Source organism: Clupea harengus, chromosome 22 (assembly GCF_900700415.2).
Source record: "Clupea harengus chromosome 22, Ch_v2.0.2, whole genome shotgun sequence".
Lineage (NCBI taxonomy): Eukaryota > Metazoa > Chordata > Actinopteri > Clupeiformes > Clupeidae > Clupea > Clupea harengus.
The window spans coordinates 3,462,027-3,477,681 of record NC_045173.1 but is presented as its reverse complement, the minus strand read 5'-3'; the positions used below and the strand labels follow the sequence as shown (position 1 = coordinate 3,477,681).

The 15,655-nt window shown below is 45.9% G+C and overlaps 1 protein-coding gene across 2 annotated transcripts; it reads left to right on the top strand.

The window, feature by feature from the left end:
* The first annotated feature begins 6,533 nt into the window (after positions 1-6,533).
* Positions 6,534-13,766, top strand: psip1a (PC4 and SFRS1 interacting protein 1a). 2 transcript variants are annotated; one of them, XM_012831842.2, is made up of 17 exons: positions 6,534-6,618; positions 7,258-7,356; positions 7,510-7,586; positions 7,858-7,996; positions 8,205-8,300; positions 8,570-8,674; positions 9,417-9,464; positions 9,553-9,616; positions 9,771-9,885; positions 10,156-10,339; positions 10,457-10,560; positions 10,838-10,890; positions 11,061-11,131; positions 11,400-11,501; positions 11,656-11,857; positions 12,281-12,377; positions 12,625-13,766. In XM_012831842.2, the coding sequence occupies exons 2-17, from the start codon at positions 7,285-7,287 to the stop codon at positions 12,653-12,655; spliced, it is 1,560 nt and encodes a 519-aa protein (XP_012687296.2). In that variant the 5' UTR covers positions 6,534-6,618; positions 7,258-7,284; the 3' UTR covers positions 12,656-13,766. The 2 variants fall into 2 exon arrangements, with proteins under 2 accessions (XP_012687296.2, XP_012687298.2); XM_012831844.2 differs by lacking the exon at positions 8,570-8,674.
* Positions 13,767-15,655: the final 1,889 nt, after the last annotated feature.

The window sequence follows — 15,655 nt, the reverse complement described above, 5'->3', positions numbered from 1 at the left end:
CAACCGCTTTTTTAATACTGTGAATTTTACACATTTGTCGAGATGATGTGATTTTTGTAGGTCTTCCATTTGGATATATGACAAGGGCCATCTTTTGTGACTCCACATTGAAAGAAGAGCATCACCAGAGCACATGTCCATTTGCCACTTTAAATGCTCATGACAGAGGACACAGTTTGCAGGGTCAGTTACAGTACACAGCCAGTGCCCGACCAAAGCACTGGAAGTTATACTAACAGTTCTGAGGTCAGTCAGATGCCATGCCTCTCAGGGTTCTCTACACAAGTAACCAGCGCGATACAGGCTCTGGGTCAGTGGCTCACTATTCTCTTTGGGGCTCTCAGGCGGGATGACCGGCATGACACAGACCTGGGGTCAGCCAGTTGCTGTCCTTACCAAGCATCCCTGTAGCGGGTCACCGGCGGCCAGCACTCTCTCTCGTTATTCATCTCCATCTGACAGTCCATTCCTCTTCCTGTCAACACACTCAAACAGCCCCTCCACAATATTTGGCACAGGTCCTTCCCCAAGCCCCTGCGCCAGGACCCTGCAGAGTCCACCAACCTCTTTCTCTGCCCACCCACTGCCATGCGTGGCGGGATGTTTGGCTATTGGACATGCCAGGGGTGTGGTGTTTTATACCATCTCTCTATTGCTGTTTGGTGAAGACAAACACAAACAACAAACAACAAACAACAAAAAAACATAAGTGGGTCCTGGGTTCTCCAGGCCAGTGCAAAGGGTCCCCCTCACCTCTTGCTTTCCAGAGAGGTAATTACATAGTGGGCTTGCAGGCTCTGCCTGGCCTCCGCTGGCTCTTCTGGCTCCCCCGTCTCCCTCTGGAGTGGACAGGACGTGGCCCCTTTCATTAACACAGCGGCGAGCGGGCGAGCGGGCGGGCGGAGCGCTGGCCGTCGGCGTGATGAATGGCCCAGCCTTGTCCAGCACAGGAGCGTGACATGCAGAGGACACAGTGGGAGGAAAAGTCACAAATAAAGTGAGCCGAATTACCAGATAAAAATACCTGACAGATAGAGAGGTGCTGGAGGTGTGAGCGGCCTCACAGCTGCCGGCCTGGCCCCACTTTTGTTTGAAGGAAGACAAAAAAGAAACAAGATTCTGGGTTATCAGCCAGAGACCAGTCACCTACTTCAAGGACAGGGCACCAAAGTGTGAGAGAGTGGTCAGTGCTAGATTTCAGCCATTCAGACAGAAATTGGCCATTTTGGGAGCCGTTTTCCAGGTTATATTTTCGCTCTTTTTTAGCCTTACCTCACACGTGGCTCACAGACGGGTTTAAAGTGACACAGAGAGGCAAAGAAGGTGCAATTAGCAGTGGCTACATGAGGAAACCTGCTTTGATTTATAATTCAGTATGGCTCCTGGTGCTGGGGGATGAAAAAAACATTCCTCAGAATTAGACCAGCGACTGGCCTGTAGAGCGAGAGAGGGCAATTTGTGAGGGCTTTTGAGGTGCTTTAAGGGTGCATGTGAAGTAAAAAGGAGAGGTTGAGGGAAAGTCACGACAGAGAAGGAACGTGACCTCCATGCTGGGTGAATCTCCATGGGTGGTGGAGGACGGGAGGGAAGCAGGTCTTCCCTTCGGTGCATGTTGATATCGTACGGCCATTGAAGTCTCCAGTGGGAGCAGTATAACAGTCCAGCAGCCAAGTCATCCATTTAGAGCATTTAAAATCATTCTTTCCGAATGGCATGTAAATCAACGACTTTTAATGCCACTGTCCCACGTGAGCCATGGTCATGTACTTAAATTGATTATAATAAGTTGACCTGTGTTGAACTGAATTCAGCTGAGAGGTGCGTGGCCATCCCAGGATCTTCGCTGACAGTGAAGGCAGTTTAAGCAGCCGCACCCAGAGCAGCCCTCTCCGCTGATGAGGCTCTCCCCGGCAAGGGCTCGGCGCCCCCGGGAGGATAATGATCTGGATCGTCTTCTATTCCGAGGGCCTTCTAAAGCTAATGTGCTTATTTGACACTTTCGCACGGCATGATCCCTCACACGATAAATCCCCTCTGTTCCTGCTGATGGGTCCATTCACACCCGAATGAGAATCATGAGGCCCCTTTGATCACCGAGTCCCCTGTTAAGGTTTTAAACGTCTCAATTCCCGGCTATGTTTGTGCCGTAGCGTTTCTCGCTCATTTCCTGTGCCCCCCTCCGCCCGCCCCCCGCCCCTGAGCTGAGGAGTCAACTCTTCCTCCTCTCTTCCTCTTCTCTTCCCAGCACCAGAAAAAGTCTTTCAAGTTTTCCTCGGGACCGCGTAACAGCCATAAGCCCCTAGATTTTGTTTCCCCCCGTCTTTGTCAAACCCGTTGCCAAATATAAAAAGGGCCAATAAGCTGGGTCTTCTCCACCAGCTCTCTTGGTAATCCTCTGCTCCTTCACTTTCAAAAGGAATCAATGCGGAGGTTGTTAGCGGGTGAGCTGCACTGCGCTCATTTGTTTAGGAAGTTACTAAAAGTGGAGTGACAATCTTCCCATATCTCTCAATTTGCACCTGTGGGAATGGGCTTTTCTTACGGCTAGCATCCAGCTCTTCACATACAAATACACAACATATGGCAGACCACCAATCTATATCAGGAGCAACATGCATGCAAGCCTCATCAGTAGGACAAAAATCCGACTGTACTTCAGCATTCGGAACAGTCATTCTGGTGAGAGATAGGGAGGGAGCCCTCCCTTATTTTACTGTGAAAAAATGTATTATAGAGCAGGTTGCAGGATCTGCCAACCACCTTGGCTAATGTCAACCGACCGAAGCTTGAAGCAGTGGGGTGGTATGTTCCACTACAGCCCTCCAGCCCTGGGTCTAGCTCCATAATTAATATGTTGTTGTATCAAAGTTGATGCGCTCGCCTCTCGAAATGTCCCCCCACGCCGCCCACCTTATTGAAGGCCTGACCTCCAAGCAGCTGAAGGTTGCTATGGAAATTTGGCTCGCCCCAAGCGAAAACATCTGCTCCCCTTGCGGGGCGGGACGCACGGACCCCGCAGCTCAGCTGGGGCCACAGCCCAGCGCGAGAGCCCTTCCCCTGTCCTCACACGCTGACCCCAGCATTTATAACCAGCCCAGCAGCAGAGGCAGGGCGTGTGTGCGGTGCTATAGGCCCCACCACGCAGCTCCATCACCGGGCCCCTTCCTCCACCCCCAGCCTGGTCACTCCACACGCTGAGAGGACCACGCCTGTCTTGTCATCCTCGGTGCCGCCTGTCGAGAGCTGAGAGTTGAGAGGCGATGGGGGATAGGCAGAGGAGGAAGAGGAGGAGGAGGAGGAGGAGGAGGAAGGCATCTGTGGTGCTCCCACAAAGCGGTGACTGTTGGGGAGCTGACAGAAGCATCTGTCATCCACCCTCAGCCTTTATACACTCACCCGCTGTCCGAGGCCCTGACTGCCTCACTTTCTCGCGCTCTCTCTTTTTTTCTCTCACTCTTGTTTGCAGTGTATCTGTCTCTCTCTCCTCCCCTCCCCTCCCTCCCTCCCTCCCTCCCTCCCTCCTACCCCACCACAGCCACGAATCTGAAGCTCTCCTGCGCCTCCCTGAGAAAAGCTCTTGTATCTCCACCTTCCACAAGCACACAAACCAGGCATGAACGCCAGTCAATCAAATCCACTTTCTCCTGCCAGCTAAAAAAACATGCAGAATTTCCCCGCTTCAGAACATCATTTTACATTTACCACACTGTCTCAATTTCTGTTTGTTGTGAACCAGCTTATTTCTGTGTTTGATCTGAATCTGAATTAGATTAAATTACAAACACAAATTGACAAAGACTGAAGTATGATTCTGGAGGTATAGACTGATTGACCTTCAAATAAAAAACATCAAATGTTTGTTAAATGTAAGCATCAACATTGAAGCAACATTACAACATTGCAACATTACAACACTGCCTGACAGAAAGAAAAGCAGGAGAACATGTTGTGGCTTCTAATGGAGGTGCTGACCTGCCTGGCGACCACTTTATCATTCTCCAATGGCACCCCCACCCCCCAATGTGCTGTAGGGTTGCCAGCAACAGAGGGGAAGGATGCCAATCGACACAAACACACCGACGGCTCAAGGACACCATCGCTCACTCAACTTTGGGAAGGTGCCCTTGAAGAGGACAAGATCGGGGGATTCTTCACCCGACAGACCTCCAAGACCTCCTGGACACAGGGTGTATTTATGTGCATGTCTGTGTCTGTTGGGGTGTGTGTGTGTGTATGTGTGTGTGTGTGTGTGTGTGTGTGTGTGTGTGTGTATTTGTCATAAATTCATATGAATTCACATAAATGAAATTCAAGTGCAGGGGTGCTTTTGTTATTGGCAGAACAATGCATTTACATTCAACAAATGTATTTTTTTCAACTTCCTTGTTTTCAATTTATACTGGTATTCCATATATATTCAAAGAAAAACGTATTTTCTCTGAAACCTACTGATAGATGATACACTACTATGAATCATAACACAATACACCTACTGACTTCAAACTGAAAGGACTGTGGGGCTTCTGAGTCATTCTGATTTTTAATGTTTTTGATATTCTTCATTCGTTCCTGTATGAAACTGTGTGTTTACATCCACCAATTCTGAGTCATTTTGAGGTTGTCATTCATAAGTTGAGGGGAGAGCACAGTGAGTGCTGGGTGTTTATTTGGAACTGACTAAGCTTAAATAAGTCTAAATTCCTTTTTCCAAGAATATTTCAGATTTTCCACCCCAACGTGGATGTGCCACCTTCCCCCGACATAAACTATAGTCCCCTCATACTCAATATGGGTGCCAGTCAGTGTCCACAACGAAAAGGACAGAAGTGCCAGGCTTTCTATGTTAGCACATCAATCAAACAGCGCCTCCGTCTGTTCCCAAGTCCTAACTGCAGTCATACATCACAGAGGCTGGGCCACTGGAAGGACCCACAGCAGATGTGCCACACACTTTAAAAGTAAGTCAGTAGAAAATGAACTGGAGAGAAAGTGTACATAAAAGAGAAGTAGAGAGAGGATGCTAGAGAGTGAGACAGCATGAGAGAGGATGCTAGAGAGTGAGACAGCATGAGAGAGTGAGACAGCATGAGAGAGTGAGACAGCATGAGAGAGGATGCTAGAGAGTGAGACAGCATGAGAGAGTGAGACAGCATGAGAGAGGATGCTAGACAGAGTGAGAGGGAAAAGAAGAGGACAGTTAGATGCGGAGGACACAGGACACCCAGGCCCCAGAGAGAGTGACTGTGAATGAGATACCATGCCAACTACTCGTCTGTCGAGGTGAAGGGTAGATGCCTGATTACCAACTCTAGACATCCGCCTGAGCGAGACCCCCACAGTGCTGGCCCCTGTCCAAAAGAGGGGTCTCACCCCACAGGCTGGGCGGGGAGTCCTCCCTGGGCCAGACCGCTCTTGGCTCCATGAATGCCCTCGCCAGGGACCCTCGCGGCTGACATGGCCTGTCCTTCACACCGATCACATGCCCCTATTGTCTTACCCCTCTCTGAGACCAGTATGTGTGTCTTCTTGCACACACACACACACACACACACACACACACACACACACACACACACACACACACACACACACACACACACACACACACACACAATTCCCCTTTAAGGTGTACTGCAAGGTACATTAAGATGATGTTGCTAATTATTGCAATATTCTATCATCACTGCAATTAGCATAGTAAATACAAAGACTTCTAACCTTTGTTATTCACGTTCAGAACCATTTTGTGTAAAACCCCATCTAGAGTGAGAGAGAGAGAAGGGGAGGGAGATATATATACAGAGAGAGAGAGATTTGGTTATAAAATATTGCTATAATTAATTATACACTGTATTTCTTTTCTCGTAACAAGTATTCATAATGAAACGATTATGTGCCACCACTAGAGGGAGCTAAACGACTGAATTCCTCCCAGCTTTAGCACATCTGCTTTGTGAACATTGTATTTTTCCCACCAGATGGCACCCTTGTAAGAACTTGTATGAAGTCCTTGAAATATGTAACTTTTGTTTTGTTTTGATGTTTTGTCGTTACTGTTGTAGGATGTTTGATTAGTGATATAGTAATTAGCATTTGCATTTTACAATTGAAATTTAGAATGTAGAGGCTTAAACACTTATAATAGGAAGTATAATAATAACAGTGCTTGAATACTTTAAAATATGCTACCGTGTAGAACGAACAAAATGCATCGGTGCGTTGTGGATAAGACTATTTCTAACCATTAATGGTAAATTAATAATGTCGGTAATGAATGGCTAGGATGCTTAGAATGTATGTTCCAAGCCTGAACGACCGTCTAAAAGTTTAGGCCTAGCGTCCCTGTTGACATGACGCAGTCATGAGCATGACACAGTCGCGATATTTCTCCATAACACTGGTCATTTGTTTCCACTGTCGCGCTATGAACATGTTTATGTTTCTGTATTATTCATTTAATGTAACAACGTAAAGGAAAAAGTGTGTGTTTGAACTTACTTTCTCCCCCCCATTTCAAATCTCAATTGGTACAGTCTGTGTTCGGCTGCGCGGGAGTAGAGGCTGCTAGTGGAAGGGGTTGCTGCCTGGCTGTGTTGCTAACGAGTAAGGCTAATTCCGGTAAGCATGGTGTCTATTATTAAGATATCTTACAATGTGAATGTGGTAGACATGCTTCCATCATACAACTAGCTTCATGGCTCACTTCAGTCACCTTGCCAAGATGTGCCATAGCAATTTGACAGCAGAGGTCATAGTTAAAGCTCACCAGCAGGTTTGTCTGCTGAAAATGCAAACCGAGCTGCTAACTACTGAAACCGAATGTATCCATTGAAATGCACGGGCAGCTCGGACTTGCTTGATACAGCTGCCACCACGTGAACGCAGCCAAGGAGTATTGTGCAGTCATGCTGCCTGGTTGCTTTTAAAATAGCACCAACAAATCGTGGGTGAATACACGTTTTATTTGTTTGTTTGCATTGCATGGGGGAGGGGTCAGCGGACACCACCGTGACCCCTCCACACCCCAAAAGGTTTGAGTTTTCCTCACGCGCTTAATGTTTGGCTTCAATGCATGTCAGTGAAGTTTCAAAGTTACAGTGTTGATGCAGTTCGTTTTCATTTTTTCTTTTTAAACCATCTATGTTGGCGTGATTTATTATTAGGCTTATTTTGTTTAACTAAAGAATATACTTTGAGCATGAAATAATTATACTAAAACTTGTATAATAATACTTAAAAATGTTTGTCACATTCAAGGTCTAAACCTCATATCAGAAGAAAAACATGACACGGGATTTCAAACCTGGTGACTTGATCTTTGCAAAAATGAAGGGTTATCCCCATTGGCCAGCAAGGGTAAGCACTGTGCATTAGACTCATGTCTCTCTCATAACCACTTAATAGGAGTAATGTTGAACAATCAGTCAGTATTGGGTGTGTAAATAAAAGCATGCCTTTCAGTGATGTGACACATCTTACTTTTTTGTTCTCTGTAAATTCGTTTGGCAGATCGATGAAGTTCCAGATGGAGCTGTTAAACCAGCCAATATCAAATTTCCCATCTTCTTCTTTGGCACCCATGAAACGTGAGTTCACCTCTGAGCCGTCCTGCAAAAGAAAGCCTACTGCTCCTGAGGGGCCTGGCTAGCGGCATCTGATGGATTGTCATTTATAATATAGCGGAGTAACACGGATGTGCAGTAGCATCTGATGGATTGTCATTTATAATATAGGGGAGTAATAGGATGTGCTGTAGGATGGGAAATCTCCAGCAAAATAGGTTATTTCATCAACTTCAGCCTGCTAATTTGTCAACATATCTCGAATGGCTTTCCTTTGTCATTTTCTTTGTTGTAGGGCATTCCTTGGTCCCAAAGACATATACCCATATCTGCCCAACAAAGACAAGTATGCCAAACCCAATAAGAGGAAGGGCTTCAATGAAGGCCTGTGGGAAATCGACAACAACCCAAAGGTGGAGCTAGATGGAGAGAGGGTACATGTTCAGTTTTAGTCTAAAGCAGAGACACTCCTGCACCTCCCACTCCCCACTGCTCTACATGGTGTCCGCCTTTTGACACGCATGAGAGCCCCTCTCGATTAGCTGAGCTGAGATTTGACAATGCCCTCAATTTTTAAACATAAAAAAAATGATGTATTTCTTTTGGATGGGTATGGTCTCAAAATCTTCTTTACTTTGTCAGATGATGTCGGCTGAGTCAGCGGAAGACAAAGACTCAGACAGCGGCCCCGAGGGAGAGGATGAAGGCGATGATGGGGAGAAGGGGAGGAAGTCCTCGGTGGGTTCTTCTCGCTGACTTTGCACATCCAAGTTGTGGTGTTTCTGTGATCCTGATCTGTTTACCCACCCTGAAAACTTCTTTCAAACCCCAAGGTTAGGTGCCTCTCAGTGCAGGTCTTCGGGGCAGGGTGACCTCCGTGGCTGAAGTCCTGCCACTGAGCCTGCCGGCGGAGCAGCAGTGTACTGCTGCTGGGTCCCTTTAGCGAGCTAGGCCCTGTGTTTAACACCTGCACCGTGGGCCCTTTGTGTTTGGTGTCTTTGGCCCAGGTGTCTGGCAGTGAAGCGGGTCAGGAAGAGGAGGAGGATGAGGAGGAGGAGGATGAGGAGGAAGGGGAGATGGAGGTGTCAGGGCAGGGGCCCCTGTTGGAGGAAGTACGTACTGTCCACTGCATGAGGGGATGCGGTGGCCGCTGGAAAGATTTGGTTCTGGTTTAAGTTATGATGGGGGGTGAATGGGATTGGGAATTGCATGTGGTGTTGGAAAGTTAAGCTGCTTTTGGATTCTTCATTTCCCATATGGTTTCTATTCCTGTGGCAAAGCCACCTGGACGTGGTAGTGTTGATGGTGATGACGAAGAGAGGGATATTCACCCTTTGGTTCTTCCACTCCTCTGCTGCTATCCCCACTATATCCTCTTTGGAGAGGCATTACACCTCTCTGCAGTAGGCAGGCTGGTCAGGGCTTATCTCTTATCTTTCCCCCAAGAGGAGAGGTCTCCAGTGCAGAGAGGTACAACTCCTAGTGCTTGATATGTCCACATGTTCACACGAACCATAGGACCAGTGGAATGAGTGTGCTAACTCACTGTCACCACAATCACAAGGTCAACATCAGATGATGTCCTTACACTCTTTGTTTGTGACGTACTTCATAACATGATGCGATGCTATACTGGGTGTGGTATTATGAAGGAGAAGGCCAGACATTTGTTTGGTCAGTTTTATTTTGGACTTATGATGCCTTACCTCAGCAGGAAAAAAAATCTCAAGACTGCATGCACTTTTCTCAGTAACACCATTTCCCAGATATGAGTTCAAAATGTGTAGAGTTTTTTTGAATAGCTGATATTTGTGAACCTGGTAAATTAATAAATACATATTTGTCCCCTTTAAGGAATCAACAGACACCCCATCCAAGCCAAAAAGAGGACGAAAGAAAAAGGTAACCCTATTCATCAGGCATCTGTGTGATCAGAACTTCAGTACTGGCCCACATGGCTCCACTTAATCTTCTGCTCGTCCTTTCTCAGAGTGAAACGGAGCAGGACTCTGAAAAAGAGGAGGCTGCTGCCAGTCCTACTTCAAGTCCACCTGGTAAGGCAATGCACCATCACAGCTCTCATATCAGACTACCGTTACAACAGTTACCACTGTATGTTGAGTGAGTGTGTGTGTGTGTGTGTGTGTGTGTGTGTGTGTGTGTGTGTGTGTGTGTGTGTGTGTGTGTGTGCTTGCCTGTATTTTATAGGTGGAGACACACCTGCGCCTAAGCGTCGTGGCAGGAAGCCCAAAGCAGAGAAGTTGCTCCTCCTGCAGCAGCAGCAGCAGGCATCACAAGACCCCCACGGATCAGGAAGTGACATGTAACCAGCTTTCTCTCATCACCACCAGTACCACTGTGTGTGTGTGTGTGTGTGTGTGTGTGTGTGAGGAGGCGGGGGGGGGGTGTGGTGTGTGCGTGAGAGAGTTTTGTTGTTTGGTAACGGAAATAGGTGTGTTGTGGTTTTATGTGACAATATTGTCGTTGATTAAGTGGTTTGTGGAGTGTGTGTGTGAGGGGGGGGGGGGGGGGGGGCATTTTTGTGAGATTCATTAACTCACACACTTGTTTCTGTGTGGTGCCGACTTAACAGGGACACCACTGCAGATTCTGAACGGAAAAGGAAACGAGGATCTGACGACAAGAGCAAACACCAGGAGGAGGATGAGAGGAGGGCAGATGGCAGGAAGAGAAAGGAGGAGGTGAAGAAGGAGCCAGAGGCCAAGAGAAGGAAGAACGCCAAGGATGAGAGCTCATCTGACTCTGAGGATGAGGAGGTAGACATGAGCACCGCAGCAGTCCTCTTCCGATACGCAAGTGAATATGTGGAGAGAGTGAGAGTGAGTGTGATGACCTTTACTTGTGTTCCTTCCCCCCCCCCCCCCCCCCTGTAGAAGAGGAGTGGACCAGGCAGGAAACGCAACCCACTGAAAGCTCAGCAGAATACTGCAGAGTCGGACAAGGACGACCGCCGCCGCAAGGCAGACGAGACCAAAGAGTGAGTCTAGGCCGCCGCCCGATCTCAGTTCAGTGGGCTGGAAATGGCAGTGCTGAAAACACTTCAAGGATCACAGAGAAAGATGAGAGGTCTTGATGAGGGCGCCATCACATATTCTTAGTCTGTGGGATGGTTTCTTGCTTAAAGAGAGAAGTACTTAACGTTAAGATTGGAGTGGTGTTTCATCAGGTGTTCTGGGTGGAGGCCTTCCGGCTGCTTCTGCTGCTTTTGTCAGTGATGAGACTGTCCTGTCCACTTGTTCTGTTTCTCTCTGTAGATTAGGAAAAGAAGATGGAAAGAAGGATGAGCGGAAAGGAGACCGTAGGAAAGGTGAATTTCAGAAGTATTTCTCTGGTTGGGAGCTGCCAAGGTTCTTGTGCATTTCTGAAAGAGTTGCACCTCATTTGACCTTGAATGACTCGTCTCGTATGCATGCGTGTGTGTGCTTGAAGTTCTTATCCCCATTTTTCATTTGTGTCAATATGTTTCACACAATCCAGAAATGTCTACAGAGCAACGTCTACAGAGATTGCATGGAGAAATCAAAATCTCTTTGAAGATAGACAACCCTGTGAGTTTCTGAGTCCAGTCATTTAAAACGGTATCTTTTTGAGAGTTAACTGTTTAAAAATAGGCCTGTCCTTTCCTCTCACCAGTGCCTGGGGCTGCTCTGGAATGAATGAAAAACTCCCTCTGTGTATGTCTGGCGTTATGCTTGCCTAGTCTTGGTGTGTGACCGTTTGTGTATTAGAGAGACAGAGAAACTGTGTGTTTGTTCCTTTATGAACTGAAGTGGTATTTGCTAAAGCGTTCAGCACCCTTATAATGCTTATCCCCAGGATGTGAAGAAATGCCTGGTTGCGTTGGACGAGCTGGGCTCTCTGCAGGTCACCACCCAGCACCTACAGAAGCACAGTGATCTGATAGCCACCCTTAAAAAGGTACAGACTCACAACAGCTTCTATTCAACCCCATTCCTTCTGAACTCGTGCGTCACTCTATCCCATTGACTAACTCACAGGCACTCTCTACAGGGCTGAAATATGCCCTGCCTCGTAATTCTCTCTATGAAACTTAATTTAAAACTTCCCTCAGATCCGCAGGTTTAAGGCCAGCCAGGACATCATGGACAAGGCCTCCATGTTGTACAACAAGTTCAAGACCATGTTCCTGGTGGGTGAGGGAGACTCTGTGCTGAGCCAGGTTCTCAACAAGTCTCTGGCTGAGCAGAGGCAGTTTGAGGAGGCCAAGAAAGGAGCACTGAAGAAAGCTGAGCAAGCCAAAGAGCAGAGCATAGGTGAGGAGGCCACGAGGCAGCCCTGTCAGGGGCATTACACTACAGCCCTGTCAGGGGCATTACACTACAGCCCTGTCAAGGGCATTACACTACAGCCCTGTCAAGGGCATTACACTACAGCCCTGTCAGTAACATCACATTAAACTACAGCCCTGTCAGGGGCATCACATCACACTACAGCCCTGTCAAGGGCATCACATCACACTACAGCCCTGTCAAGGGCATCACACTACATTTTATGTCAACCATTCTTCTCACCTGAGGTTTTTTTTTTTTTTTTTTTAAAGTGACATCCTTTAATGGCATCCTTGTCAGAAAGCATTTCATTCAATATAAATGTAAATGCTCCCACTGTCATTACTCTGTGTCAGGTTTTTGTGTCACAATCATTGAGAGTCTTCTGATGTTTTTCGTGAACCACAGAGGGACAGGTTGTGAATGGAGATTCCAGCCCAGAGGTGAAGCAGCACGAGACCGAGCAAAGCAAAGCGGCTGAAGAGAGTCAAGCTGTGGAGAACAGGTCAGGGTTTTTTTTTTCTAGTTTTCCCCTCAGCTTGGTTGTGCTAGACTGTATTTCAGTTAAGGGTTTTTGGTGTATAGACTGGAAACTGAGAAGCACCTAGTCCATGAGGTTTTTGAGTGACCAGTCAGCGAGCTATGGGGTGTGGGTTTGCTAGTGAGCATAGTTATCTGTAAGTGTCAGGATGTGTACTGAGTTCTGAAAATTGACCTTAAGACTGTTAATCCATCTCTCTTCTCCCCCCTAGTGCTCCAGTAGCCCAACAGGAATCTAGTTGAAACAAACTGCTTCTGTTTTGATGAAGAAGAAGAAGAAGAAGAAGAAGAATCGGCCTTCAGGGATCTTCCAGGCACCTGTCACCCTCCAGCACTAAGAGTCTCCACTGGGATCACAGCTCCTCTCGTCAAAGACTAGTTGAACAGGGTTTCATCCTCAGCATCGTCTGTTTGCACACGTCTGAAGTTCCCTGACCAGCCCCAAAAAGATTGAGATATCTGAGAAATCTGTCCCAAGTTTAAGGAATTTGATGTTAACCCTTCAGCATGGGAGTTTATTAGGAATTCTAATATAAAAATTGCGGTCCTCAACAACGTAAGATTTTAAGATTCCATGTTTTATTTGATTGGCCTAGATATTCATTATTCAGAACGTCCAATCTATTCTTCAACATTCTAAACACACTGGCATGACGGTACCTGCTGAAGGGTTTAAAACAGTGATAGTCACCCTTATGTTATGCTGAATGTGCGCCGAAGTTTAACAGTTTAAAAGTCACTCAAAGGTTATGCACATATCTTCTCCTCTTTGTGCCTTTTTGTTTTATTGAAAAAAAAACTGCATGATCTTGACATTACAGAAGTAGTTTGGACCATTTCAGTTTGGACCATTTTGCAGTTTTTGTAAGTTTTGAAGTGAAATCCGTCACTGACATTCCTGGTCTGTACCTTTGCCTCTTTTTCTGGTCACTGGATATCTCAAATTTGACTTTCCTTGCCATGATGTCCAACCTGCTATACAGGGCCAGTTAGTTGTATGTATGTTAGTGAAATAGTCGGATGGTGTTAACCCTCATAGTGTATTGAACTGTTTATCTGCCTGTGGTTCATCAATGTATGATGTGTTTTCTTTCCTAGTGTAGATGTACATATTTGTTGAAGTACTCTGAGTCTCAGAAGTGCTACTAGGTAGGCGTGCCAAAGTTCACTTCACCAAGGAATTGCTTGTTTTGTCTTCATTCAGATTGTGTCATGTCAAGTTTTTTTTTTACAGCTCATCCATTTTACTGGCATTCATGTACTGTAAATAAGAGTATTTTTGTGCCTGTCTTAAAGAGGAACACTTTTGTTCTCACTAATAAAGCAGTGGTTACAGCTCAAGCTGAAGAATGTGCTTTTTTCCCTTAGTGGATTATTGGGGTAGTAAAGTTGTATTTTCTCTGGAGCTTTACAAGATTGAAACACAACATTTCTTTTTTATGGTCTGAACAAAGAAAACAAACTGGAGTTCATCACGGCAGTGATATTACTGTTTTCTATCAACAGCCTCATTTATACAGTATGTTTTTCAGTCCTCATAAACTACCAAAATTATATTATTGTAAAGTATAGTGTATCTAGTCCCCAGTGGACATTTGCCATTGGAAAAGTCAACAATACTCCATCTCCACTCCAACACTCCTTCAGTGCTGCTCCCAGCAGAGAGCTCCACAAAGAGCTTGCATGCGCGGGCTAAAACTATGGATTGAAAGGCAGATCCTTCTTTCCCAGAACCTAAAAGGGAATTTGAGGAGAATTTGGAGAAGACTACATATCGAATGATATATTTCCTAATGTAATTCAAAATGTAGCTCTTCTCAAAGGGGCTTTATATGACATGTTAAGGTAAGATGTGAAGACTGACATGAAGACTTTCTGATTATGCTCGATTTTATAATCAGGTTTTGCTGCGTTTGGTTGGTCACTGGAGAAGTGTTCATATAAATAATTTTTCAGCAACAAAACAAACAATAAATTAATCATTCTAGAGATTTAGCACTACCGGTAGCTATCTGACAGGCTAGTAGACAGGCTTGTTTCGGGTTCTTGAACTTCGGATCTTGCTCATGGTACTAAATTAGCTAAACATTTTTGCCAAGTTATTTACTTCTCGTGATTTTGGAGCATGGTTGGATTCATTTTCCCGTCTCAATGAGGAAGGCGTCTCTATTATTCTGAAAGTTCTACGACATATCCCCTGGACCCCATTCCAACCACCCTTTTCCAGTCTATCTCGTCTACAGTTTCACCTGTCGCATGCCGTCAATGCTTCCCTCAGTTCGGGAAACTTTCCTACACTATACAAACAAGATTGGGTTACTCTTTTGCTTAAGAAAGTTTCGAGTAACCCTTCTGTCATGCAGAATTATAGACCTGTCTCCCTTCTTTGTCAAAGATTCTTGAGAAGGTTGTCTTCAAGCACGTTTCCGAATTTCCGGTCTCAGAATAATTTGCTAGATCCTCAGTTTGGTTTTAAGAGTGGTCATTCTACTGAAACTGCTCTTTTACTGACTGAGCATAGGCCTTCGCTACTCTCAATGCTTCAGTCATCAGTTCTGATTCTACTACAATTGCCAGCAGCCTTTGCCACATTGAACCATCATGACATCCTCCTCTCTACGCCATCCAAATAAGCAATTCAGGGAAAGCACTCAGTCGGTTTGAATCGTACCTCAGTGGACATTCATTCAGTGTGTCATGGCAGGGACAAGTGTAAACATCTCACCAACTGCACTAGTGTACCTCAAGGATTCATACTTGGGCCCCTCCTTTTTTCTATTTACACCACTTCCTTAGGTGAGAGCATTTTTTCCCCAAGGGTTCTCCCATCACTGTTATGCGGATGACCAACTTATTGTCACTGTTATGCGGATCAACTGCACTTGTCTTTCTCCCAGGATGACTCCACGATATGGGCTCTAATTTCTGCATGCCTTAGTGATATTTCAGCTTGGGTGATGGATTGTCACCTTCAGCTCAACCTTTCAAAAACTGAAATCGTATTCACAGCCAACCGGGCTATCCAACAAAATATGTTAACATCCACCTCAGTTCATTTTCATTGCCCCCAACTAAATAAATATGCACGGAACTTGAGAGTTATATTTGATGACCAATTTCATTTTTCTGAGCATGTAGCTTGTCAACAGTTCCCCATTCTCACCACCTGGGTTGGTAATCGGAATGTGGGTGCAGTCAATAGCCCCAATTACTCCCGGAAAACTCCCATAAAATCCAGCTGTT